This window comes from Tyto alba, unplaced genomic scaffold, assembly GCF_018691265.1.
Source record: "Tyto alba isolate M040663 unplaced genomic scaffold, T.alba_DEE_v4.0 Super-Scaffold_1000006, whole genome shotgun sequence".
Taxonomy (NCBI): Eukaryota; Metazoa; Chordata; class Aves; order Strigiformes; family Tytonidae; genus Tyto; species Tyto alba.
In genome coordinates this window covers 22,747,533-22,774,450 of record NW_024881272.1, presented here as the reverse complement: position 1 = coordinate 22,774,450, position 26,918 = coordinate 22,747,533, and the positions used below count along the sequence as shown (strand labels likewise).

General features: G+C 36.8%; 1 protein-coding gene across 1 annotated transcript in view; it reads left to right on the top strand.

Annotated features, from left to right (window-relative positions):
- The window catches only part of ST6GALNAC3 (ST6 N-acetylgalactosaminide alpha-2,6-sialyltransferase 3), a 227,100-nt gene extending 203,461 nt beyond the window's left edge, over window positions 1–23,639 (top strand). The window contains exons 4-5 of the mRNA XM_033000553.2: window positions 14,236–14,343; window positions 15,938–23,639. Of these exons, the coding sequence (XP_032856444.1) occupies window positions 14,236–14,343; window positions 15,938–16,124 (295 nt within the window). The 3' untranslated portion in view covers window positions 16,125–23,639. The remainder of the gene's footprint in view (window positions 1–14,235; window positions 14,344–15,937) is intronic.
- Window positions 23,640–26,918: the final 3,279 nt, after the last annotated feature.

The window sequence follows — 26,918 nt, the reverse complement described above, 5'->3', positions numbered from 1 at the left end:
TCTCTTGGAGAAAATGTATGGGAAGTCCATAAATGAGGACTGAATATTGTAATAGCTAAGAGATATGATAAAGAATACCAACTCACTTGTAATCATCAAGCTATAAGATAGCATCAGGCACAAAATGAAACAAGAGGCTATCAAACCTATTGCCAGAGGAAAATACAGATTAAATACAAATAAACACAAAATACTAATGAAAGGTGTGAGTAAGCTTGTATAGTGAGAAAGAGCACAACAAACTGATTAGCTTCTCTACTGTATAATGCCATACTCCAAAGACAAATATTACAGATAGTTTTTCATGGAACAGAAACTTATGCTTTTATTCTGTGTTTTTTTCCTGAATAAATATCAAAACCATGGAACAATTTCCTTAACTCAATGCACAGAATGAGACATGCAGCAAAACCCCCAGGATTAATGTGATCATAATTGTGATTAGGTAATCAATTTATTTTCTTGCTCTGAGACCGTCATCATCCACCGTTTTGAAAGAAAACAGTGTGTAGCATAATTGTACAGGAACTGTGTATATAATAAAGAAATCTCTGAGCCACAAATCTAGGATCTAGATGTGTTCTTTCCACATGTTTAGGGTGAGCCCCATATCAGGTGGCCTTATCTCCAAAAGGTACTTCTGCCTGTACACCAGACAATAGACCAGAAGCTAAACTCTGGCAGAAGTGGTTCCAGTGACTTCAGTGAAGCTCTGCCTGAGCACACCAGAAGTGAGTTATACTCACTGCTATTAATCTGGGGACTCAGTCCATATACTGTGTCAAAATGCTGACGCATGTGCTCTGAGAACTTCCAGTGATCATACATCTTTAGAGCAAACAGTAAAATGAAGTGAGGTATCAATCATTCATAAATCTCTTGTATTTATATATAAAGTTGGGTAGGAAATCTGATTACATATCCAAAGTACATGTACCTGTAGAAGGAACAAAGGAATGAGATCTCTTTTTGTTGATGTTTTTTCTTTCAGTTTGGAAAAAGAAATATTTTCATAAACATTCTGGATACTTTGTAATATGCACTTTTGCACTATTTCCTTCCTCTGGTGCTAAATGAGATGCTCATTTCCAAAACCTCTAAAGCATAGACAAGTTTGCCTATGACTTTTAAATTTGGATTTAGGTAAGGAAATCCAATTTATACAAGCTTGGAGAGGCTTTGTTAATACCACGCATATCTGAATATGCCTGCCTTTGTACCTTTGCAGAATTTCATATTGCCTAATATAATGTTCATCATGGTTTTAATTTTTCCTCAGAATGGATCTCTTTTATGTCTGCTATTTACCATCCTTGCCAGAGTCATTGAGCACAAGAAATTCAGTATCTACAAGATGCAGAAACTGCTTTATTCCTTGCACTCATGTAATAGGTAATGGATGGTTTTAAGAAAGGATCTTTACTCTGTGCTTTACCTATTCATGTGTAGGATTTTGATTTCATTTGAAACGAAAGGCGTAAACCTCAGGTCTGAAAACTAATAGAATTTTTGCATTTACCTGCTGATCCATAGCCTTTAGGTTAGATTGTGTGTCAGCCAGCAGTCAGCTTGTTGAATGAAGCAATACTTTAAAACTAAAATGAAAAGATTTCTGTTATATGTAGCCTGACACCAGATATGAAGGCAGATTTCTGGTGGCTTATTATTGGAAATATTTTTCAGCGTGTCTGATAAGCAAGACTGAACAAGCCGTAGGAAGTAGACCTAATCAGATAATGCTGACTTGCAGACCAGAAAAAAGAGAAGAAATGTATTTTGTCTAAGTGCTATGCCTTTTCTTGTCAAGACTGAGGACAAAATGGCTAGTGTAGTGGCAAAAGGCACTGTAGAGATCGGGGAGTAAACCTGTTGGTTTGTGAGTGTGGCTGTTGCATCTAAGCCTATTTAGTTATATATACTCATTGTCTATATTACAGAAGGTTTATATCTAAGTGCTTGAGAGAGTTGGAGCTCTGGAGATGAGACATATAAAAAGGACTGGGAGAATGTAAAATTGGATCAGCTATTCGTTTTTCAGTAAGTCTAGATATTTTATTTTTTTTTAACTTTGAAGGAATTTAAGATACAGACTTGTGAGGAGGGTCCCCATGAAGGATCAGGTGCTGTATTTTGCTCAAAATCTCAGTTCATGCACATCCTTCATGGAAATACATTTCAACACTGGGGATATTCACAGGGTGAACAAATTCTCACTATGGTTTGAGGATCATTCATGATGTTGCAAGATGGAGGACAAAGGATGGTCTTGTAGAAATGCTTAGAATGAGTTTTCAGAGAAGTGAAGATTCCTTCATTATTTCCATGCCTAGATATGAAGTGGTAGATACCACAGATTGATATTTAACACAGCTTCATATTCTTTCATCTCTTCAGATTGCATGTAGATAATAGATTATATCAAATGCAAACATAGTCAGTGCCACATTAATATTGCATGATAAACATGCATACTTATATTTGTTGGACTGGACACTTTTTTGTTTTCTTGACTATTCTTTGAAGATCCTTCTAGTTCTAAGTTTTTTTGAAAACAGCTCAGCTCTTAGCTTTGTACCTTAAATGTGTCTGCTCAGGGGAAAAGGAATTTAATTGCATAAAACCTACTCTGCACTGATTTTTCCAAACAATTACTGTAAGATTAAAGTTTTAAATGGATTGAGCGTCTCCATAAGTGTATTCACATTCATACATGTCTGGAGTAAACATGCCATTTGGGGCTTCTGCTTTATTTTTCTTACTGTATTTTTGGAATTCAAAATAAGGTTTATTTTGTGAGGAAAAATCAATAAATCATTTCAGTTGTCCCACACTTTGTATAACTAATTGTAATTAGTATAATGTCTTTGTTGGCAAGGGCTTATCAGGCAAATAGCACAAAGAGGCAAAGAAAAAACCTCATAAAGTATGATGTTGTTTTGTAAAACTAATTGTGACGCTATCTCTGGTATTGTGCGTGATTGAACTCTTAATTTTTAATCTGGTATTCCTTCCAGCAATGTAGCTTCTGGTGTTACCTGAGGTTCTCTGTAATGTAACTATATGACAGATTTTTGGCAGTGTTAAATTTTACAATTTGGTGCCAAAAAGATGTAGTCTTGAGTCATCTACATTGTAACAAGTGGGCTGTAGTTTCTAGTTGTAATGAATTAGCTTGTTTTAATGTTTGTTATGCAAATCTTATAAATAAGAATTCAGTTAACTGTGATGTCCTGATCTTTGATGTCCAGGGAGCAGAAACAGCCTCCTCTGATGTGGGCTGTCAGGTGTGTGGCCTTCTAAATAGGAGCTGCTTGCCTGGAGAGCTTCATTGTCAACATATCCAAGTCTTAACTGGCTGATACTGGGAATCACTGAAAAGATGATGTCATTAAGAGCAATATAATATGTGGAGGAGAAATCAGTACATTTATTTATAAAGCGAAGAACCACTGTCCTGCTTCATGAATGTGTTCTAATAAATTTGGTTCACTGGAAATATCAAATCCCTGAAGCTAACTGAATTCTTCACCGTACTTGATAACTAGGCATTAGCTTACTCTGACAGTGAGCTGGCTAGATGATTAGTCCAATAATTCTTGAGTTTACTATTCTCAAGGAGATGGATTGTGAAAGACTTGGAAAATTAACTAATTTGCTACTTCAGTTGATAGCAGGGAAGCCATAAAAATTCTCTTTTGGAGCATTTCACTGCCATTCTAATAAATATGGAGATTTTTCTCCCAGCTTCCATTCGTACAATTACCCTCCTGCAGTCCATTCAATGAATATGGGAAGAAAATACTCTCAAATTGTCCAGTGTTGAAGGAACTGTGTAGTGGGCTAGAAGGGAATGTGCTCTCATCCATAGTTCCTCTTCGTATGAGCTTCTCAGTGGCAGTCTTCTGTTCTTCTAAATTGTTTGCTACATCACGCTTTTTTTTTAATAAAGGCTGCCATCTGAGAGAAAAAAATGAACCATTCTTTGTCTGTTCTGCTAAATATGTCTGTCTGCAATCAAGGTCCTGCTTCACTGTAAATATTTGTGTCAGTGGCTGCAGGCATGTGGCCTTCAGAAGACCCTGATACATAAATGTAGTGGCTCTTGGTGAATAGAAGGGAAAAGACAAAACTGAATCTTGCACGTTCTGATGATTTGGGGCCCTGTATTTCAAGTGGGGCTTTAATTAGACCTCATCCTCTTCTGTCGGCAATGTACATGAGTGAGAGGTGCCCATCAGAAAGCCAGCTACAATGTAAAGAGATCAATGGAGAAGATATGGGAAGTTTCAGCAGCTCAGAGGCTAGGTTTATTTGCTTCTTTATAGATTGTTGGACAGAGGCAAGTTAATTAATAAATCAGTGAAAGACTGGAGACATCTGTATGAAATAAAGAGAATAAACAAGACCCCAATATTGATTCTAAACAGTAATATGATACCTATATATGTGCATGTGTTTCATTAAATTCTATGTCAAAAACATAAAAGGAAAGATAAATGATTTGTTCCTTTTTTACTTTAAGGAAAAGTTAATCTGGAGAAAGTTACAGTAGTAAAAGGGAAGGCAACATCTGTGTTAATTAGCAGTTCATCTTCAAAGCTTGACTGATGGGTTACATTATGGCCTCTTCCATTTGAATTAAAATTCAGACCCACACAAGTTCTATTTTTACCTCCATTTTTCCACATCAGAATAATTTGTCTGGATTTGAGATTTCATTTTTGCTAAAAATATTGATGTTCCATAATCTAAAATGAACTTTTGTTTTGTGCAAATAGGCAGTGTGGAGAAGAGCACTGTGGCTCCAGATTCAATTTCAGAGACTATGGCTTTATAACACAATGCACTATTGTAGAAAGTTTCTGTGGAACAGTGCTAGAAGGTCTTGCATTTATTTTATTCCATTCTACCTCCTATATTTGGTGGAGAGACTTTCACATGCATATTAAATCACTACTTATATAGACACCTTAAATGTAAGGGCAGAAATCGCAGTATGCATCTGTTACCTGTGAGAACTAGGGGCGAGGATATGTATGTTCTCCAAAGAATCTGTTTCTCTTGATTATTTGACAGTTAGGCTCTTTGGGTCAAGAACTGTCACAGGTGTGTGTATACGGCCTTGCACAGTAAGGATTCACAATGCTACTTTAATGTAAATAATCAGTGAGTAATTTATCAACAAATTAGGAATTAATTTTTGGAAATGCTCTTATGAATAACACAGCTGGGGAGAGACAAATTGTTGATAGAAGGATATGCACCAATGAAGGCCTTATCTGTGGGGTTCAAGTTCTCTTTTTTTTCAGTGAATATTTTCCTTTTAGAAATGAAACTTCCCATGAATATTATGGCTGACCCTCCGTAAACATTTTTGGATGAACATCCACCCTCATGCAAAGCAAAGTTCTCAGATAAATGTGAAATGTAGGGAGAAAAATATAACGTTGTCTTCCCTTCCATGTTAACATCAAAGAGGTAGAGATTGAATTAACACTATGACTGCAGATTGTAGAAAATTTAAAAGGATATAAACTGATGTACATCACTGTGGTTTCTATCAGCTGAGTATTTGGTCATGTTCTCCCCACTCAAATGAACAGAGTTAGGGTACAATCTCATGCTAGCTGTTCTTTCATTTTCACCATAGCAGTAAACCAAAACACCTTTATAAAAGTCTCCACTCACATGTCAACATCACAGACACACAGCGTGCACCTTTAGAAAGTTAGCTCATATTTTTTGCTTTAAACATAAAAAAATAAAAAAACCAAACCTAATAAAAAATAATTTTATGAAAAATTTAAGCTGCTTTCAGCTAAGGTTAGATGAGTTCCCTTCAATATTTTATCTTGACAAAGTAAGAACTGATCAAGAAATTTCTTCTGTATTCACCTACAATAGATTTCACTAAAATATTCAGCTAGGAGTAGTAAGTGCCCTTTAATACCAAAAGAATAGGGTGGGAAAGCCTGCTTAATTAAATCTCTTTGGGGATCCTGGATTAACTACAGCTCTGTTTAGTTTACATCCTCCCTGGAGAAAAATGTACAGACCTAAGACAGCAAGTATTGATTTAAATGAAGATGCAGGAGAAAAAATCACTGTTCTCTTTTTTTTTTTTTTTTTTTTTTTCCACTTGGCACACTTTTGAATTTTGATTCATTTTTGGTTACAAAAGATGAAAATCTAAATCCCTCTCTACTCCCTTTCATGCTGTGGGAAAAGGTTGAACCAGCGCCCAGCAAACTGCGTGCGGCTACCGGTGAAGAGAAGAGCACATAAAGCTGCTCTGCAGAGGCCTGTGGCACAAGTCATGAAACCTGTGTCAGGGTTTCAGCTGTCACTCCCTATGTCACAGACATTGGGGACTGCAGTAGGTCTTTGACCTAGCAGAGGCCAATGGGAAGTGGAGTACACCATGGTGCCACAACTAACTTGAGGGCTTGAGTACTCTCCAGGGAAAGCAGAGTTGGCATTACCTCCCATTTGCTTCAGCCACTGCAAGCATAAATAACTGTACCATGGAGCAAGTGTTATGTTGGCATAGACCAGAAGAGTTGCATTTTCTGATAAGTTCAGTCTTCCTAAGGGTGGAGTGATTTTTACTCAAGTGAATTTTGAAGAGAAAAATGGCTGTGTAAAGATACCAACAGCTTAGCCCTCAAATCTGCTTACGTGAACATAGTTTCCCTTTGTTCCAAAAATAATTGTGTAGTTGTAATGGTTGACACTTCTGTGGATCCTCTTCTGTTTTAAACATCCATTTGCTCATCAATGAAATTCAAGTGCAAACAGAGATGTGTGGAGCCATACACTTCACTTTGCACAATCCACCTCCAGTGGGTCAAGGTAATCATGCGTAAACTGCTTGACTTTAGATCCCAGGTGTCAGCTGCAACCAGGGCACTTGCAAAAGACATCTATTGCCAATAACTTGACCAGGTGCAATAGCATGGGCTGTGCTTCAGACCACAGTTTGTACTTAAGAAAGGGAAATAAAGAATTCTTGATTCAAGAGAAATCAAGAGAATATGTATTTCTGGAAATGGGAAGATTAGGGAAGAGAGCACAGAAGAGAAAAATTTGGATTGGGATTTACTGTTGTGTAAACAGTTTGCACCGAGAGCACAATTTGTATCTGAAGACTCACTGCAAGCTGCAGAATCCCAATAGCTATACGAATTTTAGCTAGCAACTCTTGTTCTCTACAGAGGATGCCATTCATCTTGAAAAGACTAGCACCGGTTTTCCTGCACAAGAATCACCTCAAAATTATATATGTAAATATATACGTGTGCGTGTGTGTGTATCTCGGCTAGAAGGCAGGGCTTATAAGTATAATTCTTTAGTCTTGTTTCTTTTCTGTGTACTTTGCATCAAGCTGTACCTCTGTGATTACTCTTGATAAAGAGGAATTCTCCTCTTCTCTGAGCTCAGCAACACAGGCATCTGAAGGAGCCCTCCCTGCCCGGATGAAATAACTTCGTTCTCTTGTTGCCTGAATTCACGACTGAGCTGAGATGCATCAAAGTCAGGTCAAGGAATCAGAAATAAGGACACTACAGAAGCCTGTGCAGCAGAAGTAAATTTCTTTAAGCTGCCTTTCCCCCCCCTCCTTTGTTTTAGGTTTCCATGCGTATATTGAATAGAGCAGAAAGAACAAATAAAAATATATGTACACAACACAAAGATTGGAACTGTATGCATAAATTACATACCCAAGCAGATGCCACATGGATTTCAGTAATTGCAGTAACAGATTCTTCCTTATTTCTAATATTGGTTTTGACTGTCTTGCCAAAAATTGTAAATAGTAAGTTAAATAGTTGTAACTTTTTTTTTCAATTAATTAAATACAGTTAAATACAAAGCCATAATTTCTCTGTTGCCTTTTGTGATCATTCAGAAGTGTCCTTTCTGTCTTTTTTTCAAGGCCATTTTTGCATAGGATTATTAATTGTTACATCTCTTTTTACATCAGATTGTGAGGGGAGATTTTCACGGGCTAGTTTGTGATCCAGGAGTAGCCTTTACTGTGGGATTTTAGCAAATTCAACTGAAATGGACTCTTGTCCTCTGTGTTCTATTGGTGCAGTATCAATATAGATAGAAAGCCTATATTTCTGGAGATTAATTGGACGGTATGCCACTTGACTGCAGTTTATTTTCAGGATTCACAGTAAAGATGATCTACCAAGAGCTTGGGCTGGCAGGAGTGCATCAGTTCTCCATTTCTAGGTACATCTTTCTGGGCACAACCACTGTCTGAATCTGGAATGTGGTCTGTGCTGTTCGTAATGCATTCCACTTGTTTAAGCTTTGCATAAAACCATACATGATGGATAATAAAACATCTGTCCATATATAAATGTTTCACTTTTCAGAATGACCTGAAGCACTGTGTGAGCTTTTGAATGCGTGAGACAGTCTGTTCACTGCTAGAGGGGCATGAGTGCTTATTATTAGACGTCCTGCATCATTATGGAATGCAAAGCAAGCACATGTGTGCACACACACACTCACAAAAGAATGAATAATTATGATAAACAACTGCCTAACAGGTATCTTTATAATGCAGAAATAGCAACCATTTTAACCAGGTGAAATCAATTCTCCGTGCTTGTGTCTTCATTGCCTTCTTGTGCTATTTTTTCTGCAGAAAGTATATAATGAAATTATTAGCAACAAAGCACCAAGTCTTACAGAAAACAGAATTAAATCTAGGCTACTGCTAATACTCTTCAGCATTTAGAGTCTTACCCTTCTCCTGTAACAAATGTACTTTCTTTTTTCCTCTCAAGAAAACAGCTTGATGTCATGAGAAGTATATGTGCTCCTCAAAGGAGAGGTACTAGGAAAATGAGCCTTGCCGTTCTCTCAGAGGTGGGGACATTTTTCTGTCAGCTCATTCTAATCTGTCATTTACAAATCTACTTTTGTGATGAAGAGGAAGGCATAGACCAAACCTGCAACATGGGGAATGTGGGCGTTTAATTTGGCAAAAAAGAGTTGTTCAGCAGCTATATTCAGAGATGCTTCCTCAGAAAAAAAAAAAAAAAAAAAAGAAAAATCTCAGTCAACGTAAGTACAATGGTAGCATTAATTTGGTTAGTATAGAATTAAGTAATGGACCACCAGTTTGTGCTGGTAGATAATTTGCCGTATTTTTAGTTGTAAGGAAACACACTGTTATTCAGCAATGCAAAAACCTACAGTAACACAGGGAGGAAAAGAGCTGGTTGTCTTTAACAAGGGATTGTAGAGGAGATGTACCTTCTTCTCTCATTCCTGAGGGTCAGTGGCAGAGACCCAAGCAAAACCGGAGTATCTTGACCCCCTCTCAGAGGATTAATGGTATCTTGATGCACTGCAGGTACAAATAAGTACCAGAGACACGTCTACCTGAACACAGCCTAAGCTAATCTTGGCACAGTTCTTCAAAATATTTCCTTTTATTTTCAATCATTTTTACAAATCTTTTACCATGTTGGAAGGACATGTCACATTATGAAGCCTCCACTCTGTGGATTACACATCTCTTAGTTTGTTTAGACCAATACTCTTATTTATACTTATTTATTAATCAAGGGGCCTGATAAGCTGCTGCAAATAAGGCTTCCGCTGGTTCAGTAGTTTAGTAGGAGGGTCATCTGAGGATTAGAATCTATAAACAGCCTTTATGAAAAGATAAAATTTTTTGTCAATTAATTGGCCTAGAGAATCTTGTCATTTCAATCTGTCATTGTTGAATTTTTTTTTACTGCAGCATTTTGAACCGAAGCAAAAAAGGAAGAGAGTCTAGTTAATGCCTTTGGCAAGCTCTGTTACTTAATAGCTTCTCGAAGTCCTAAATTTCTTCTTTTTTCATCTTAATTAAGACTCTTAATTGACCTTCTCTGCTCTCTAATTTTTCCCAGTAAAGAACTAAAGAATAGGCTTCTAAATTATTTTCTGCAATCAGATTGACATGAAATTGCTGGTCTACAGATCATCTTCACCTTAACAAACTTTTTTGTTCCATTTTTATTTTTTTTTACCACTGAAGTCCCCACTGGAAATCACGGTCCATTGAACCATAGAGCTAGAATTGATTGTGCACATAAAAACCTGGGAACAATTGAACAAAGGAGAGAACTTTCTGGAATTCTGTGGTAAAATCAGAACTCAAATGACAACAAAACTTTTATCCAATTTGAACTCACCTGCCCTTGATCATTAAGAAAATATTTGATGTTCCTCCATTTTTCCCTGATGAAAGAAGGAACTAGTTTTTCCTACATTTAGCCTACATCAAAGCAGATGTCAAAGAATATGAATTTCAGCCTCCAACATTGTTATGTGGCACTCTCTATTCCATCTTCTTTATATCAATTTCTTATGCTTTTTGTAAAATATTGGAAAGCTAAGTCTAAAGAACCCTGGCTAATTGCTTTTTTTTTTTTTAATTAATTTTTAATTAAAGCTTTATGGATCACACATTACAATTCTAGCAATCCTAAACACATTTTTTACCAATTCCTTCTGAAAAATAGAAGGCAGGTCTCCTTTTTAAGGTGCTGTGAGAAAATATAGTCCATTTTTTCTACTGGAGTTTATGGAAAGCATTACTAAAAATGCAAATTCCATGTTTTGAGACTTGAAACTTGCAAGTAACTATTAATCTTGGAGCTTACTTTTATATTCTGAGATGAAATAATGACATTTTAAGCACTTAAACCTTCACTGAGAGCAAGATATGCAAGCATATACTTTGTTTCAAGCATCTTAATTAAGTAGATTCCATTGGTCTTTTCATGTGTTTAATGTTAAGCAAATGCCTATGTACTTTTCTGAAATGCTGGATGGTATTTAGCAGAATGAATTACATCCCAATAAGTAACATTTCTTTAAGAATCCTAATAATGTAGGAAGTATGCAAAACAAGCTTTCATTTTCAAGATAAGCAAAGTAACTTTTTGTGAGCATTGCCTTTTCATTGCTGCATCCAGCTGTAAGTCATGTCTTGAAAGCAAAACCATCTTTTTAAATGCATCTTTTGAAAAATAGTGCATTATTTTCTCCTGAGCTCTTGAGACAATTTCCTGCCTATATCTGGTGCACCATTAATTTTAGAGTATAAGAAAAAGTCACTGTGAGCCTTAGGGAACAATTTTTGATTTGCTGCACACACATATATCACAATAGATTTGCCTATAGTAGTTCTATGGATGATGTTTAACAAACTCCTGTTTTCCCTATTTTGGGATTAATGTCCTCCTTCCCTCAGATCTGTGCAGAGCCATAGACTTATGCTACACATAAATGGAGGATTCTTCTCTTTTCAGTGTGTAAAATTTGAAATTTGAATGCAATTATAGTAACAAGAGGAACTCTTTCTAATGAGTCGCAAAAAGCTCTGGCCAGAAAACATGTAAAACTCTCATATAGAGAAAGAAATTAAGTGCACGGTGTTAGCATAATAGCAAGGGTTGAGACATTGCTTTGCACTACAGTTTTATGGGATGATATTTTAAAAGGTATTCAGAGATTTATGACTTTTTAGGGACAGCTAAAACTGTTTTCACATTTCTAATATTGCTTTCATTAGAATGTTGAAAGTATTTTTACAGTATCAGATTGAATTCTAAAGTGTTACCAAATCATTCAGAATCCCCACTGCTTAAGTATATTCCCCTGTATCCTTATGTATCTTCAGAGGAAAAAATGGGAGGAATGCAAGTGCTTTGTTTTAAAGTATATAATCTGTATTCTGTCATGTACTTCATCTCCCAGGGAAGGTATCTGGGATCTCACTCTGCTCTTTTTATTTATCCTGCCAGTATAGTATATAGATGAGAGGACTAAGGTCCAATGGTGTTAAAACAAGGCATGAAAAATTGATTAATTCTTTTTTAAAATTCATTTTTTTCCTCCTGAGTATAGCAAATTTCAGACGCTACTGTCAATGTAGTACTCTCCAATAAACCTCCATTATCATAAGGGTCCTGATATTCCTAGTGTTCGAATAAATGGTTATTATGATTCTAAATGACTTTAAAAGCTCAAGGCTAGTGTTCTTTGGTGCAAGAGCAGAAAGCAAGTTAGAACTGATGCAGCTTTTTATCATGGCAGAATGTTACTCTGAAGTAACATGAATCGGATTGGGAATTCTCTGCTAGACAGTAGCAGAACATTCTGTTTGAAGAAATGAAGAACCTAACAGGACAGATAAACAGATGTAGGTTTCCTGGCTATAAAGGCGCCAAGTAAGGAGGCACAATTATAGTTGGTGTCCACCTAATGACACACAGATATTTGACACCCTGCCTTTTGTTCCCAACTGTCATTCTTCAGTGCTAAATTAATGCTTTATTTATTGTTTCCAGAACGGTCCTTTACAAAAGCAACTAAGTGGATACTTGGGAGTTTTCTCAAGGAAAAGGACATTTCAGGAAAGGTCGGAATAGAAGTTCACACCAGCTAACCCATGGTCAAGGAAGAGAAGATATAGCCCAAACTATTTTTGTGTTGAGAACAATAAAACTCTCCAGAAGTTGAAATAATTGTTTTTCACTTAAAAAAAAAAAAAAAAAAAATTGTTTAAACTGGAGTGTAGTGGAGTTCCATTAGGAATGTAAAGCTCTTGGAGATTTTCTACTATGCATAATAAAAGGTATTCATCAGAGAAGGAATTTGAATCTCAGTTTTGTATGTGTCAGGTAAATGTCATTATAAAGGTTGTACAACTACTTTTTCACCATTCATCTTAATAAGCATTTAGTCAAACTTCAACAAGAGCAAGCAAGGAAGTAACGCAGAATCTGAGCCAAAAGCCACTGATTGGCAGATTTACCTGGAAGGCAGGAGACGACAGTACGTTCTTGCTCTGAATCAGTAAGAAACACCTGAGGTTGGTTCTGTCTCACAGGAAAGTTGGGGTTTATAGGCTGGATAGGTTGCTATATATATTTTTTTTTTCCACATGAAAGCTTAATTCCTACCCCAGGATGAAAATGTTTTCAGAAGATTTTGTTGATGGGGATAACTGATTCACACACAGGCATACTTGGGAGTTCTTTTGCAGCAAAACTTAATTGTGTGCAAACCTTATGCTACGTTAACTTATGATGGAGAACAGACTACTCCCTGCTGTACCCAAAAGCTAAGAGCTAAAATATGTGGCACAAAACTAAATTATCCCCTCCTCTCATTCACACCCATCTCTCTCAAACTGAGCCAAAGTTGAGGCTCTGTTAAGATGGTTTTATGACTTCTGTGATATCTTTCTTTGGAAGCTGGACAAGTTATTTATAATTTGAAGGTAATTATTTTTACTGATTTCAGTCAAAATGAAAGCAATACATTCACAAAGCTGGACTTCAATCAGTTTGTAAGCAGTGAGGGCTAAGTGTGTTCTTAGCACTTACAAGGTTTTAAGGCAGTAAGTCTTGCTTGCCTAGGTTATACGGGTAGCTCTGTTGACTCCCAGTCCCCTGTTGGTAACACTTGCATGAGTAAAGTGAACAGGACTTGGTCTGTAATTAACAATGCATATGTTTGCTCACATAGCCAATGAGTGAGCCAAATCCTTACACCTCATTTGTTCTCACTCATGCAGGTAATACTTTTGGACTGAGCTAATGCAACTCTTATCTGAGCAAAGGTTATCAATCTGGGCACTGTCCTCTTGTGTTTTTCTCTCTGCTAGGTTATCCTAAAGAATGGTAACACAGACTTATGTAGAGGGTTATGCACAGAATTTTGGTTTTCAAAGCCTTGTATTAGATGTTTTTCTACCAAAATGTCCTTGAAAGTTTCATTATTGCATGAATTTTCAAGATGAGGATAGCCCACTGCAGATTAAGACTTTGATTGTGGAAGAGGATGGTGCATGCTTAATGCACATAGCACAAATTCTGCTGGTAGTTTGTTTTTTGGTGAACTTTATCTCATTTTGCACACTCTACCAATGGCTATCTTTTGGATGTAAAAATAAATTATTTTCTGTCTCATGGGAGATGTATTGTTTGACTTCAGATATTTAACATGGTATTTTTTCTGTGGACAATAGCTTGAGGCCCCAAGCTGGGAAGAATGAGAGCATATATATAAATAATTCAAAATAATTGTATGGTTTTGACAGATTGTCAAGTTGCTTAATGCCTTTTGTCCCAGGTAATAGATTATATTTCTTTGATGAAGTGTTGATAATTTCTCACTGCAATTTGTTTTGTGTATGTTGTATTTTTACAGAGTCCAGTCAGGTTCATATCTCAGTACGGGTTGGTTTACCTTAATTTTGGCTATGGATGCCTGCTATGGAATTCACGTCTATGGGATGATAAATGACACCTACTGCAAGTAAGATCACTGGAAATTATTTTCATGCATCTACAATTCTGATGTCTTGTCAAAATTTCACAATTGATTTTAATATCATAAATCCAAAAAATGGATCAGGCAGTCATTTCCCAGTGTTTTTGATGTGACACTATTGTCAGCATATTTAGACCTGATATGTCATTTGCTGTTGATAAAATAAAAACATTTATAGAATCTAACATCAGATGTCACAGGGAAGTATTTTTAATCAAAGATCTTTTGCAGTTTCTGAATTAGCTGAAAACACAGTATGTTCATGCTCTTCTGACAAAATGTACTTACTTCTAGTGCTAAAACAAATCTATAGAGGAAATACTAATATATTAGATCTCTGAATACCAAATACACCTGGAAGTGAAAGAAACTGATTAGCTCAGGATAGTTACCTGAAATTACATTTAACCACCATTGAGCAACCTACTTGAACTTTCTAGGTTATATATGGCTTCCTTTGAGTAGTAGGGGGTTTCTAATTAGATAATAAAACAAGTCCTTTGAGCTTTATCACAGTAAACTGACATAAATTCTAGCCAACTATTGTTAGTGACCTTACAGTGACAATGGATTAATCCTACTGTCAGAAGTATAACTCTAAACACAATTTTTAAAAGTCCAAGTTAAATGCTTTCATCTACGCTGTGTGGTAGAAAAATATAAAATGAAGCTATTCCTCATTCAGAAAAGCAGGAAATGTCATAATCAATGTATGATACTAGTACAAATCTATTCTTCTGTACCTAGTCTGGTTCAAGTCTTTCATGTAATCAGCCCAGTGGCTCCTCAGCTCCTGAAGTCTTTGTGCAGACCCCCACTCCACATTCTGTGTTACTCCAGTATGGGACGCATTCCTGGCAGACTCTAAAAAAAAAAAAAAAAGGGAATTTGAGTCACAGCTGTTTAATTAGGGTATCTTAACATTAAAGGCTGACTTTTTAGAACTTGCAGATCTCACTGATTGAGTCATCCAGATGGAATGAACATATGTTGTTCTTTGTTTATGAAAACACAGTAGGCGCCCTGAGATGAGGGGTGACAGGACTAAAGTTGTCCTTACAGAGCTCAGCCAAGCTGGTGTTGCAAAGCCCTCATGTAAAACCAGTAAACAGTATGATAGCACTTCAGTCTGTTGACAGCAGAGAAGGATGGGTTTCCTTAAAGCTGCAATTCTGACTCCATCACCTACTTATAATGTATATATTATCCTTATAACTGCCTTACTCAGCCAGTTTAAGAACCAATTTCAAGAGTTGGGACTATCCAATGAGAAGACTTTGCTTAGGAATGGAGCCTTATTGACCGAGTTCTCCAGGTTAAACAAAATGTGCAGTACACATAAGAGCCAGCCCATCAGCTTCTTACTGACTGATAAAATCAGTGTATGTTGAGAGATACAGTTAGTTTCATTTTCCATAGGAAAATTAATACAAATGATGCTGTAATATGAAAGCCCTTCTGCAATTTGGCAAAGGAGCTCTGGTGCTGATACATGGAAAAGATTTCAGATAATTCAGGTGCAGTATATATTAATGTTTTTCTTGGAAATAATACTTAAATGTATCTTTTTTTTCCTTAGGTCAGAAGGATTTCGTAAAGTTCCCTACCACTACTATGAGCCAGGAAGAGATGAGTGTGAGGAATACTTTCTGCATGAAAATGCTCCATATGGAGGCCATAGGTTTATCACAGAAAAGAAAGTATTTGCTAAATGGGCCAAGAAGCACACAATAATATTTACACACCCCAACTGGACAGTGTCTTGATACTGGTTTTCTTAACTCTCCTTTAACATCATACTACAAAAATGTCTCAGTTTACAATAATTTTGCTTACATATGGCTGGCCTTTCTCAGCCTAGGTAACACTAAACTAAAAACTGGAAGACAAAGAGGGTGATGGTTCAGCTGTTAAGCAAAATTAATCATCTGTGGAAGGCAGGCACATTGTTATTTCTTAGGGTTTTACTCCACACAATGCACTTTATACTTTAACTGGATTTTACTTCAAGGCAGTAGCAGTTAAAGATGGATGAGATTTCCTGTATATACAGGTGCACCTAGAGAACCTGGTGGTCCTTTAAAAATTGTCCATCACCTTAGTTAATTAATTTGCAGTACTACAGCACTAGTTCCATATGTGGTATTAGTAGAAATTTTCCACAAAAGAAATATGAGGAAAATATAGACCTCCAAGGTCTATGAGCAAGTAAATTTTAAAAAACACCTGAATACATTGATACATGTGAGCCCTTGCATATATGGTAAAATCAGAGATGAGCTAAACATGGTTCTTGAACTGTACACAACTCTCATGATAAGGTGTTATTTACTCAAAGGCTCCTGATTAATTCATAACTTCTGAAATGCAGCTTCCTTCTGCCCTGGTCAGGCTGCACCATCTTGGATGATGTTATGTGCTTTTTGAGGCTGTTGTCTCACAGTTTAGCTCTAGCAGCATGGCACTTAGCAAAGACTGTGTTTTGCAGTCCATGCTGAACCTTTGGCCATTGTACCAAGCCTGATGTCAGTACCCAAGCTGATTAGTGCAAAGTTGTCTCATGAGCATCTCCATTTACTCCAGTTGTGCCTTTGAGTTTCTCCAACATCCAAATACCAGTATTTTGACAGTATTTCCCATGTAGCCATCATAATTTATTTTAAATATCCAGTTTTTCCATCTTTAAAAACAGGGATAGTATCTGTCTACCTCACAAGGGAGTTGTGAGGATTCATTTAAGTCCATAAAGCACTTTCCTGATGAAGAATGCTACAGAGCATTTATTCTTAAAACAAAAACAGTGGTACCTGTCATTTATTCTTGTCTGCTGAGTATTTGAAGAAAGTTACAGCATGTCTGGGGCTGATGGCAAATTGTTCTGTGCATCCACTTTCCTAACAGGATAATTCGTAATACTGAGTTCTCTCAGCTTGCATTGCTTCAGATGGAGTTGAAAGAACTCACCACCTTGCAGTATTATCTGCACATTAAGAGGCAGTTCAAGAATTTAAAAATATACTCATCTCTAGCTGAAATATGTATTTCCAAGCTTACTCTCATCGAAAATTTTCAACTGCAGCAGACTGATTTGTAATATGACCAATAATTCAACTACACGTGAGTTTTATTTAAACTGTATTTAAATTAATGCTTTAAGTTTATAATGTGTCCTACAAATATTTTAACATCTGGAATGTCAGATTCAACACTGTAATAGCCAATACTGTGAACACTTGAAAGAATTGTGTGTGGAACATGACACACAGTGTTTACTCACACTACTTAAACATTAGCCAACAGGAAACTTTGTATGCTTTTGTAAATCATGAAAGGGGAAAGTAAAAAGCTATTTTTACATGTAAGTATTTGTATACTGACTATTTCCTATTGTATATTTGTATATATAAATCTATATTTTATATGTTCATGGCATATATATTCTCTCATCAGCAGCGGCAACTCTGAGGATGGGTAGGAAATTTCTTCACCATTGTTCTTCCTCCTGATCATTGGTTTCTTGTTCCTGTTGGTAGGTGATGCCAGGATATCATCCTTCTCACCCCTTCTAATTTCTACTGTAAATGCAGTTTTATGGTTTTATTTCTAATATAGCTCACCTTTCACTGCTTACTTTAGCGCTGTAAGTGTTCATGCTGGTTGTCAGATATAGGCTGGGGCCATGCTTATGATCCTGGGTAAACATCTGTATTCAAATACAGGGTCTGTCCCAGACTTCTTGCGCAACTTGATGTCTCACCTTCCTGTTTTCGAAAGGAGAACAATAACATTTTTGTGCTCCCTGTCTTGACTGACTTTCTTATAAGCTCTTGAGACAGGTATTCTCATTTGCAATATATTTGTATAATGCCTTGCAGAAAAGATACCCAAAGTGTCTGAAGGCTACAGGCAATGCTATAATATACAAATAATTTGAAGTGGCTGCTTCTTGTCCCTGGAGTTTAAAATCAATTGTAGGCTAATATAGCATGGGATGAAATCAAGAGGGGGAAGGGTCATGGATGGATGAAGTCGTAGTAGCAAAAGACAGTGAGCTAGATTTATCGCCATATGCATATGCTTCTTTCAGTTCAGACGGATGACTGGATAGATAGAAAGCTAATAAAAAAAATAAATTGTAATGCAGGGTTTGAAGAATGCAGGACACACAGAACGAGGGAGAACATTCCACATATATTGTACAGGGCAGCCTGGGAAAACCTATAGCTCCCTTATGGGAAGAGGAGCTGAAAAGGAGAATATCAGTCAAATTGAACTTGTATTTAGAAGGTCTTTGGGTTGGTAGAAAGTTACTATGAAAGTGCTGCACATGTAAGTGCAGTTGGGCTGGACAGACTTACAGAAGTGTCCTGATGAATCATAGTCCCCAACAAGCACAGCGTAAGGATTCTGCCTGAGTTGTGTTGACGTACAAGGTGGTTTTCAAGCCTGAGAAACTTTTTAAGTTAATTAAGACTTGTCAAATCACCATAAATCTGTTGTAAAATATGTGCTTCATACTGAAGCTCCTTGTAGAGTGCTTGCATGCTGTATGAAACAATATCTCATGCAAAGGCTAGCTAAGAGAAATAAAGCTCTAAGAACAGCTAAATGTACAGCAAAATTGACAACATCATTAGAGTGCAGTTGTCACAAAGTAAAAGTGTTGCTCTCTGCTTGGATTTGCAGTAAGAACAGATCCACTTTTAGAAACATTGCAGCAGGCTTCATTCACACTACAGTAAATGAACATCAGTTACCTTATTTAAATGAGTCTGTCTTTAGCATAAACTAAACACGTATTTGCATGATTTCTATTATATGAGTAAGGAACTGTGACCACTGTGTTAAAGATGATTCTACAAAGAAATTACTTTGTCCAAATCTGTTAAAAATCAGCACTGTAATACTGAAGGATGAATCTCAATACTTGGCTGGGGAGTAAGAGACCTTGATGATTCACCTTTTGAGAGCAGTTAAGACATCAGCTGAGAATCATTTATTAATTCTTTAAAATAAAGCCTACTACAGTTTACCTGAATGTATGTAATCAGATCCTAATTGCTTATTCCTTCAAGCAGTCCTATTTCAATCAGCTACTCGTGTATAAAATAAGCAGGGAGTTTATCTGAGATTTTCAAAATAGATCTTCATATTGCTGCTAATAGAGGAATACTCACAAATAAGTTGGTATACTTTTTGCCATCAGTCAGCTATGTAGTCAACAAATGTTTTCTTTTATAATTTAGTTAGTTTTTTAAAATACACTTTTTGAAGAAAAATAAGGCTTTTATTGTTTGGCTTGCTGTAGGCTTGCTTTTAATGAAAGTTTAAATTTTAATATACTTTGTGTTTTATGTTGCATTACCTTCTGATTTAATGTTTTTTTTTTTGTTTTTTTTTTTTTCAAATTAAAATAGTTGTAAATAGAAGCAGAAGTTTTCCTGAGGGGAAAAAAAAAATATCTTTTTGACTGGATAATTACTAATTCACAGACAATTATCTGAATAACATAAAAAACTAGGTTTTGTTTTTCCAAACAGACAGAGTAGACATGATCCCAACCTTTTCATCCCTGCTAGATGTCCAGATCACATCCTTCTGTTTATACTAAGGCCTCTTCACAGAAAGAAAAATGTAGTCTATGTATTCAGCCAAATTCCCTTTCCATCTGGGCTGGGAGGCTCCATCTGCAGATTGCTTGTATCAGTTACATCAGTAAGCGGGAAGGGCTGAGGAAGAGTTCTACTTAGGAGCAGATGGTGTTCCAACTTCTGAAAAATGTCCCTAAAGTGCTTTAAGAGAGGAGTATCCATTGATCTCTCCTGGAAATACTTCACCAATGTATTCTGTTTCTTCAAATGCCTTTAGCTCCTGTGTAGAACTATCGTCCTACTCTCTCCAGTAAGGATTACCAGCGTTGGAAAAAACATGCCCTTTACAAGAAAAAATAGAGGCAAATTCTGTGCTGTTAAAGATTTCTGTATAAACAACACCAGGGATGAATAAGTCAGCCTGACACAAACTATCTGAAGACCCACTGATTTAGGAATCTCTCAGAGCTCAATTCAAAACTAATGAAAATCACTTCGGCAAGTTCATGAATACAACACCCATCCTAGTAAAATCTTTGCACTCCTGGGTACTAAAGTAAGCAGTGTTTTCTTTCAGAAGTACCATGTGCACATAATGCATCGCATAGTTAATAAAGAGAAGCCCATCTAACACTTGGAGGGCTGATGCAGATGGTCTTTATATATCTGCTCATGGGCGGGACAAAAGTAAGATAGCTGGCAGCAAAGCACAGATGTTCAACTAGAGGACATGTACAGGTAAGTAAGAATTAAGTAATCACTCATGAATTATAACTGGATGGTGCCCTTAATAAGTAGAAAATGAGAAGCACTTTACATGTTGATGCTTATATTTTGCTGACATTATTTTCTGCATGCATCTCAGAAATAGCATGTGTCTTTAGTTGTGCTCGAGCAGGTTGGGGGCTTGTTTATGATGAATCTTAGGGTAGCCGCAAGAGTGAAACTCTGTGGTAGTGCTAAAGGATCCCATAGGAGCTGTCTGTGGGAATTGCGGTGTACTGTGTACAACAGAGTCATGCATTTACTAAAAAAGGCCTGTTTTTCCTGACTAGGCATAGTTCTTTTGAGGAGAAAGTGTTTCATTTTCAGCAGATGTGTCTCATTCTGTTCCTTCTTTCCTGAGAGGATGCAGAGGAATGTGACTTAACCATGGGGGAGTGAAGAATGATATGGTAAATAGCCAACCACCAGATTCATATATATTTTTCTGGCTATTGCTGTGATGTATAGCTAATGACACCGAGAAAAGCAAGCTTTTTGTAAACCTTGTATCGCATAATCTACAGAAGTCTCACGTGTCTGTTCTGGAGTAGAGTCTCCTAGGCGAACCCTCAAGGAAGGGGCTGAAGGAGAGAGTCTCTCCCCATTGAGAGCCAGGGCTTCTGTGGAAGCCGTAAGAATCTGTGAGGCACAGCTGGGCCTGTGCCCCCAGCTGTGGTGGGCTCCCCACCCCGCCGCAGCTTTGGGCCCTTTCCAGCCCCACAGGATGAAGCACGTTCCCCAGCTGATTTATGCAGCCTGGGAGCTGCACAAAGGCTGCCCTATCCTCCCCTTCTGTGGGGCCAGGGGAGCGGTGGTGCTAATTCAGGAGCGAGGAGTGACTGGTGTCAGAGCAGGGACGCTCCCCCAGGTTAGCAGCATGGCCTTGCTTGGGCACAGTCTCACCTCAGGTGCTGAACTCAGTTTCTCAGAATGTGATGGGGAAGATATCACTGGGTTTTGTTATTGTTTGTATGACTAACTCACAAAGAGTGACCATTTTATGGTTGTCTTAAACAGCTGATTTTGTGTCTTTTTTTGCATTGCTTGCTGCTATTTCTGGGAATTCCTCAAGATATGCAGCTGTCAGCATCTGCCACTGCTGTTCTGATTTACTGGCCATAAAGAGACTGTAAACTTGAACTAATGCATGTTCTTACCATGTATTATGCATGATAGCATGTTACGCATTTTATTCTCGCACTATAATAAATAATGTAAGTTGTGTGTAATCTTAGTTTAAGCAGCAGAAGTAGTGTTTTTTCTTTCTCTCATATCATGTGTTGCCCCAAGCACTTTGCTGGAGCTCTGTAAGTGCCATTAGCAACTGGAAGCAAATAAATTGTTGAAAGCAGTCAGGAAATATGTACTGAATTTGACATTTTTCCTTGGAATACTGGAAATAGTTAAACTTGCTTTTGTGAGCCTACTCAGGTGCTCACAGTCACAGTTCTATGTTCTGTTATAAGGATATCTCACATCTGAGTGTAACATCAGGAATGACTTTATCGACATGGATAGTGTTAAGATGTTGGCAGAGCAGCGACCACAATTTTTTTACATTATGGGAGTATCTTTTTAACGGGAATTGCACACGTAGAACATTGGCTAGGATGCCTGTAGTTTTTTCATATTCTTGCTGCTGAAAATAGTATTTCTGAGGATGGCCGGAGGAAAAAGAAATTGTGTGCTCACTGCTCTTTTGGCCGTTCATCTATCCCCTCTTCATCCACACAGATCTGCAAACACAAAGGGTGTCTATAAGTAGTCTTTTTTTCCAGATAGTGTCAAGTAAAACTAATTAAGACTAATATAAATATAGTAAATGTATAGTAAAATATGGTAAATACAGGTTATAGTACTTGTTGATTCATATTTATTCTGTATATTTCCAAAGCCTATGTCTACACTGGTGAGGAATTAGCTCAGCTGGATCAGATCTGTAGCCTGAAGCGATGCAAAGGACCAAAGGACCTGATTTCCACACCATACACAGTCTCTAGTCTGGTCCCAAGGGCTGAATGCCACTAGTTCTCGAAGCACATCTTTTAGTTTCATCCAAAAAGAATCTAGTTCACATCCTCAGGACCACTCCATCATGAAAACTAAAGCTTGTTAAGTGAGTCTATACTAGGCTGTCCCACAGGAAAGTGAATTCCTGTTAGCCCACCTTCTGGCTAAATAGAAGCCGCCTGCTGTTTTTTTTTTTTTTCCCTGCTTGAGCTTTGCATGGGTATTTTTTTGCATATATATTTTTATTTCAAATCTGAGATCTGATTCCTCCTGTCAGATCATGGGAATCTAGGGCTCCTGACTCCTCCTAAAATTAGCATCCAAATGTGCTCCATAAATCAGGAATGTGGTATAGGACAGAGTAATCCAGCATGGGTACAGCATGGGAAGTGCTTAGTTTGATGAAGAGTTAACTGTGATTCCACTTGTGGATGCGTTTTTATCATGAACGTGTTAGATTCTTGCTAATGCATGCATTGTTTTTATACTGCATCACACATAAAAATTCCCTTCATCATTTTCCCCGGGGTATTTTTGTTCTTGTGGCCCTCCAGTTGTATCTGTATACGTGTGCATATGTGCATGTATACACAGTGTACAAGAATTCTTCTGTTTTTAGACAGTTGCTACTATATGCTGCTAACATAAACTTATTTAGAAAGTTCATGTTATGCTATTTATTACATGTATTCTTTGGTTGCCTTTTTGTAATGCTGACAAGTGTATTCATAGTAGATATCACTGTAGACTTAGAAAACTTTCATACTATTTATACTTATTTTAGAAGTTCTGCCATGTGTTTCTCTGCTATATGCTACTTATTTTTTGCTCCCATTTGGAGAATGTGCTTCTATGTACTTGCAGAATTGTGCCTGGGTTATTTTAAAATATGAATAAATGTATACAATTTTCAAATTGTCTGACATAATTTATATATGATTTTGTGCTAAACACTTTTATTCTTGTTTATGTATATGCCACTATAATACCTGACAGTTCACTGAACTCAAAGAAACAAAGATCTCTGTTCTAGAAAGTATTGTAATCTACTGCACACAAATATAAACTATGCCTAAATTATATCTTCATTGACCTTAAAGACATTTTAAGGCATCTATCCTAAACATATCCAGTAATGTTAGGTAAACACAGACACAAAACCTACACTTACAGTAACTTTTTTTTTTTTTTTATTTCTGTGTGTTAAAACACGTTGCACACACACATGCACACAGAAATGGAAATTTATAAGAAAGGAAAATTGGATCCTATCCATACAAGGTACATTCTTCAAGCACTCTATCAGAGCATAGCATGCTCAGGAGTCAAGTCATTGAAACCCCTAGGAGTGGACATTCAGCACACACTTGAGAGAGCTGTATAAGACTGAAGGGCTGTGGGAGAGATCACATCTCATGAAAAAGTGCAAACCTCTACTTGCACCTACAGTGTTGACAAGAATGCGGGGCGGGCTTACATAACTTCTCTTCCATCATGCATTGGACCCCATCGTGCTGAAAGGGAAAGGGAACTGGAATTCTTTTAGCCTCCAATTTTCCTCTTTTATTGCCCAGCTAACAACATGATTAAAAAGCAACAGGCTTCAACATGTGAATTTTAACTTAGTCTATATGTGCTGAATTAAATACAGATAGACTAATTGGGTTTGTGAAAGAACTAGAGATTCCAGGTGTGTTTGTCAGCACTGGCATATATAATGTAGCAACTGTCATAATCTAATTTTGGTCTAGATTCTGGTAGTCAGGTACTCATGGCACAGAGATTTGTTTCCTTTACGAACTGGGCTATTTTGTCAGCCACCACAATGAGGGAGAGGTTCTGCAGTAAGACCAAAACTAAATAAAGGGAAGAAATGCCATTCAGATGCTCAGCTTTGCGGGTCCTTCAAATCTGATATGCTGCCAAGGGGCTTGTTAAGAATTTGTGTGTTATTTTTCAGACATACTATCTGAATATACCGTAACGTTCCCTTCAGAACAATTACAGTGTGAGCTGTGAATGCATATTAATAGCATGCTGTAATATGGATTCATTTCACTCTTTTTCCATGCAGAACAGTTGGGTTTGTATATTGCTCTGGAAGTACATTCATACTTAATAGTATTGTATTGGGATGTGAATGCCATTTTACTTATCACGAAACTAGATACTCAGGTAAAAAAAATAGTTTAATTATTGAATTTTCCCCCTTAGACCTTTTCAAACCCTTATAGAATAATCTATCCCCCTGAAGATTTTGTTCCTGTGGCTTTATATTTGGATTTGATTTTATTAGTTTGCACCAGATCACTCAGTAATCCTTGTCAACTAGTCTCAGCGATCTTTTCTTTTTATTACCGACTGCTTCCTTAATTAATGTCTTTTGCAAACCTTTGGGTTTTCTTCTGAATTGTTGATAAAAATGTTAACTAGAGTATACCCAGGAAGCTATCCCAGCAGAATACCTATTCTGTGATCATTCCCCATTTAAATTCACATTTTGAAATGTCAGTTAACCAGGTTTTGATTCATTTAATGTGTGACATACCGATTTTGTATTATCATGGTTTCTCAAATATCATGAATACTACATCAAATGTCATATAGAATCAATATATATCGAGAGTGTTGTGTTTTGTTTATAGTCACAACTGGAGAAAAAGCCAGCAAATGTGTTTGACAGTTATCTATTTTCCATATTGCACTTAGATTGGCTTTTACTATATTTCTCCTCTTTAATTAGTTAGTAATTGAGTCCCCTGTCAGCCATTCCATTATTTTGCTCCAGATCAATTTCAGACTGACAGGACTGTAATTATCTAGGTCATTAAGTTTATCCTTCTTAAATATTAACACAACATAAGTTTTCTTCCAGCTTTCTGGAACTTTCTCAATTGTTCCAAGACTTAACAAAAAGCAGTAATAACAATAGAGATTCCTCTGTCAGCTCTTTAACAACTCTTGTGATACAAGTTATCTGAAGTATCCTATGCAAATATTTATTACTTCAGTAGCTTCCATTTAATGTTTTTCTTCGGGTTTTTTTTGTTGCCTGGTAGTTCATCATCCTCATAGTGCATCACCAATTGTCTGCCCTTTCCTTAAATACTGAACACAAATACTTAATGAATGCTTCTTTCTTGTCTTCATTACTCTTAACAAATCTTTCACTTCAATCTGATAAAGAACTGGTACCATTGTCAGGATTCCTAATGTATTTTAAAAATATTGTCCTTAATTCTCTGGCCATAAATTTCTCCTTACAACTCGGCTACACTTATTGGAGGAATTATTTATGTAATTCCTTACTTCTACTCTATATCTAGGGTTATCAACTTTCTTTCTTCATTTCATTGATTTACCATTACGTAGAGGCTTTCATTAACCCTTTGAGATAGATATTTTTTTAAAACATACAGCTTTTTTTCCTAATTTTACAGCTATTAAATTAAGTATTTGTATTTTCCAGTTATTGATCAGTTCTCACCCATAGCTGATTCTCCTTTGCAATAATTTTTAGTTTGGTAAAAAGACTGCACCATCCATATTCCTGTTTGGGCTGCATTCTCTTTATGGCCATAGAGAGCAATCAAGCTATCATCACAGCCAGTAATACTTAGTTCTCTTATCAAGTCCTCTGATCTCTTTTCATTATTTGTGAGATGAGATCTCATAAAATTCTCATTTTGGAGAGTTTTCCTCTTTGGTTTAAGAAATGTTTATATATAATGTTCAAAATTTCTGCAGGGGTTTTAGTACCAGCATCATGAAACTTTAGGCATTATGTCAGGCTGACTGAAATCTCAGATGATAGTGCAGCTTTTTTGCCATAGAGTTACACTCTTCTTCCCCTTCTCTCTACTTGATCTTTCCAAAATAGGTTATAGCCATTGATTTTAATGTTCCAGTTATGTAGTTCTTCCCATCTAGTGTCAGTAACACCAGCTACACTGAGTTTATAAATAGGTAATTCTGATTCCTTTCCCTTTTTTACCCAGATTCCTTAGTATTGGTTTATAGAAAATCTACTACTTGTACATCCTTGATTAATTTTGGTTTTGCCATCTTGACTTCACACTCAATGAGAATTCATTTGTATTTTTGTTTGGCCGGGTTTGGGTTTTTTCAATTCCCCTTTTAGCACTCATTTTCAGCCTCTTCACTAGCAGGCTGTTTGCCTTTCTACTGAACAGG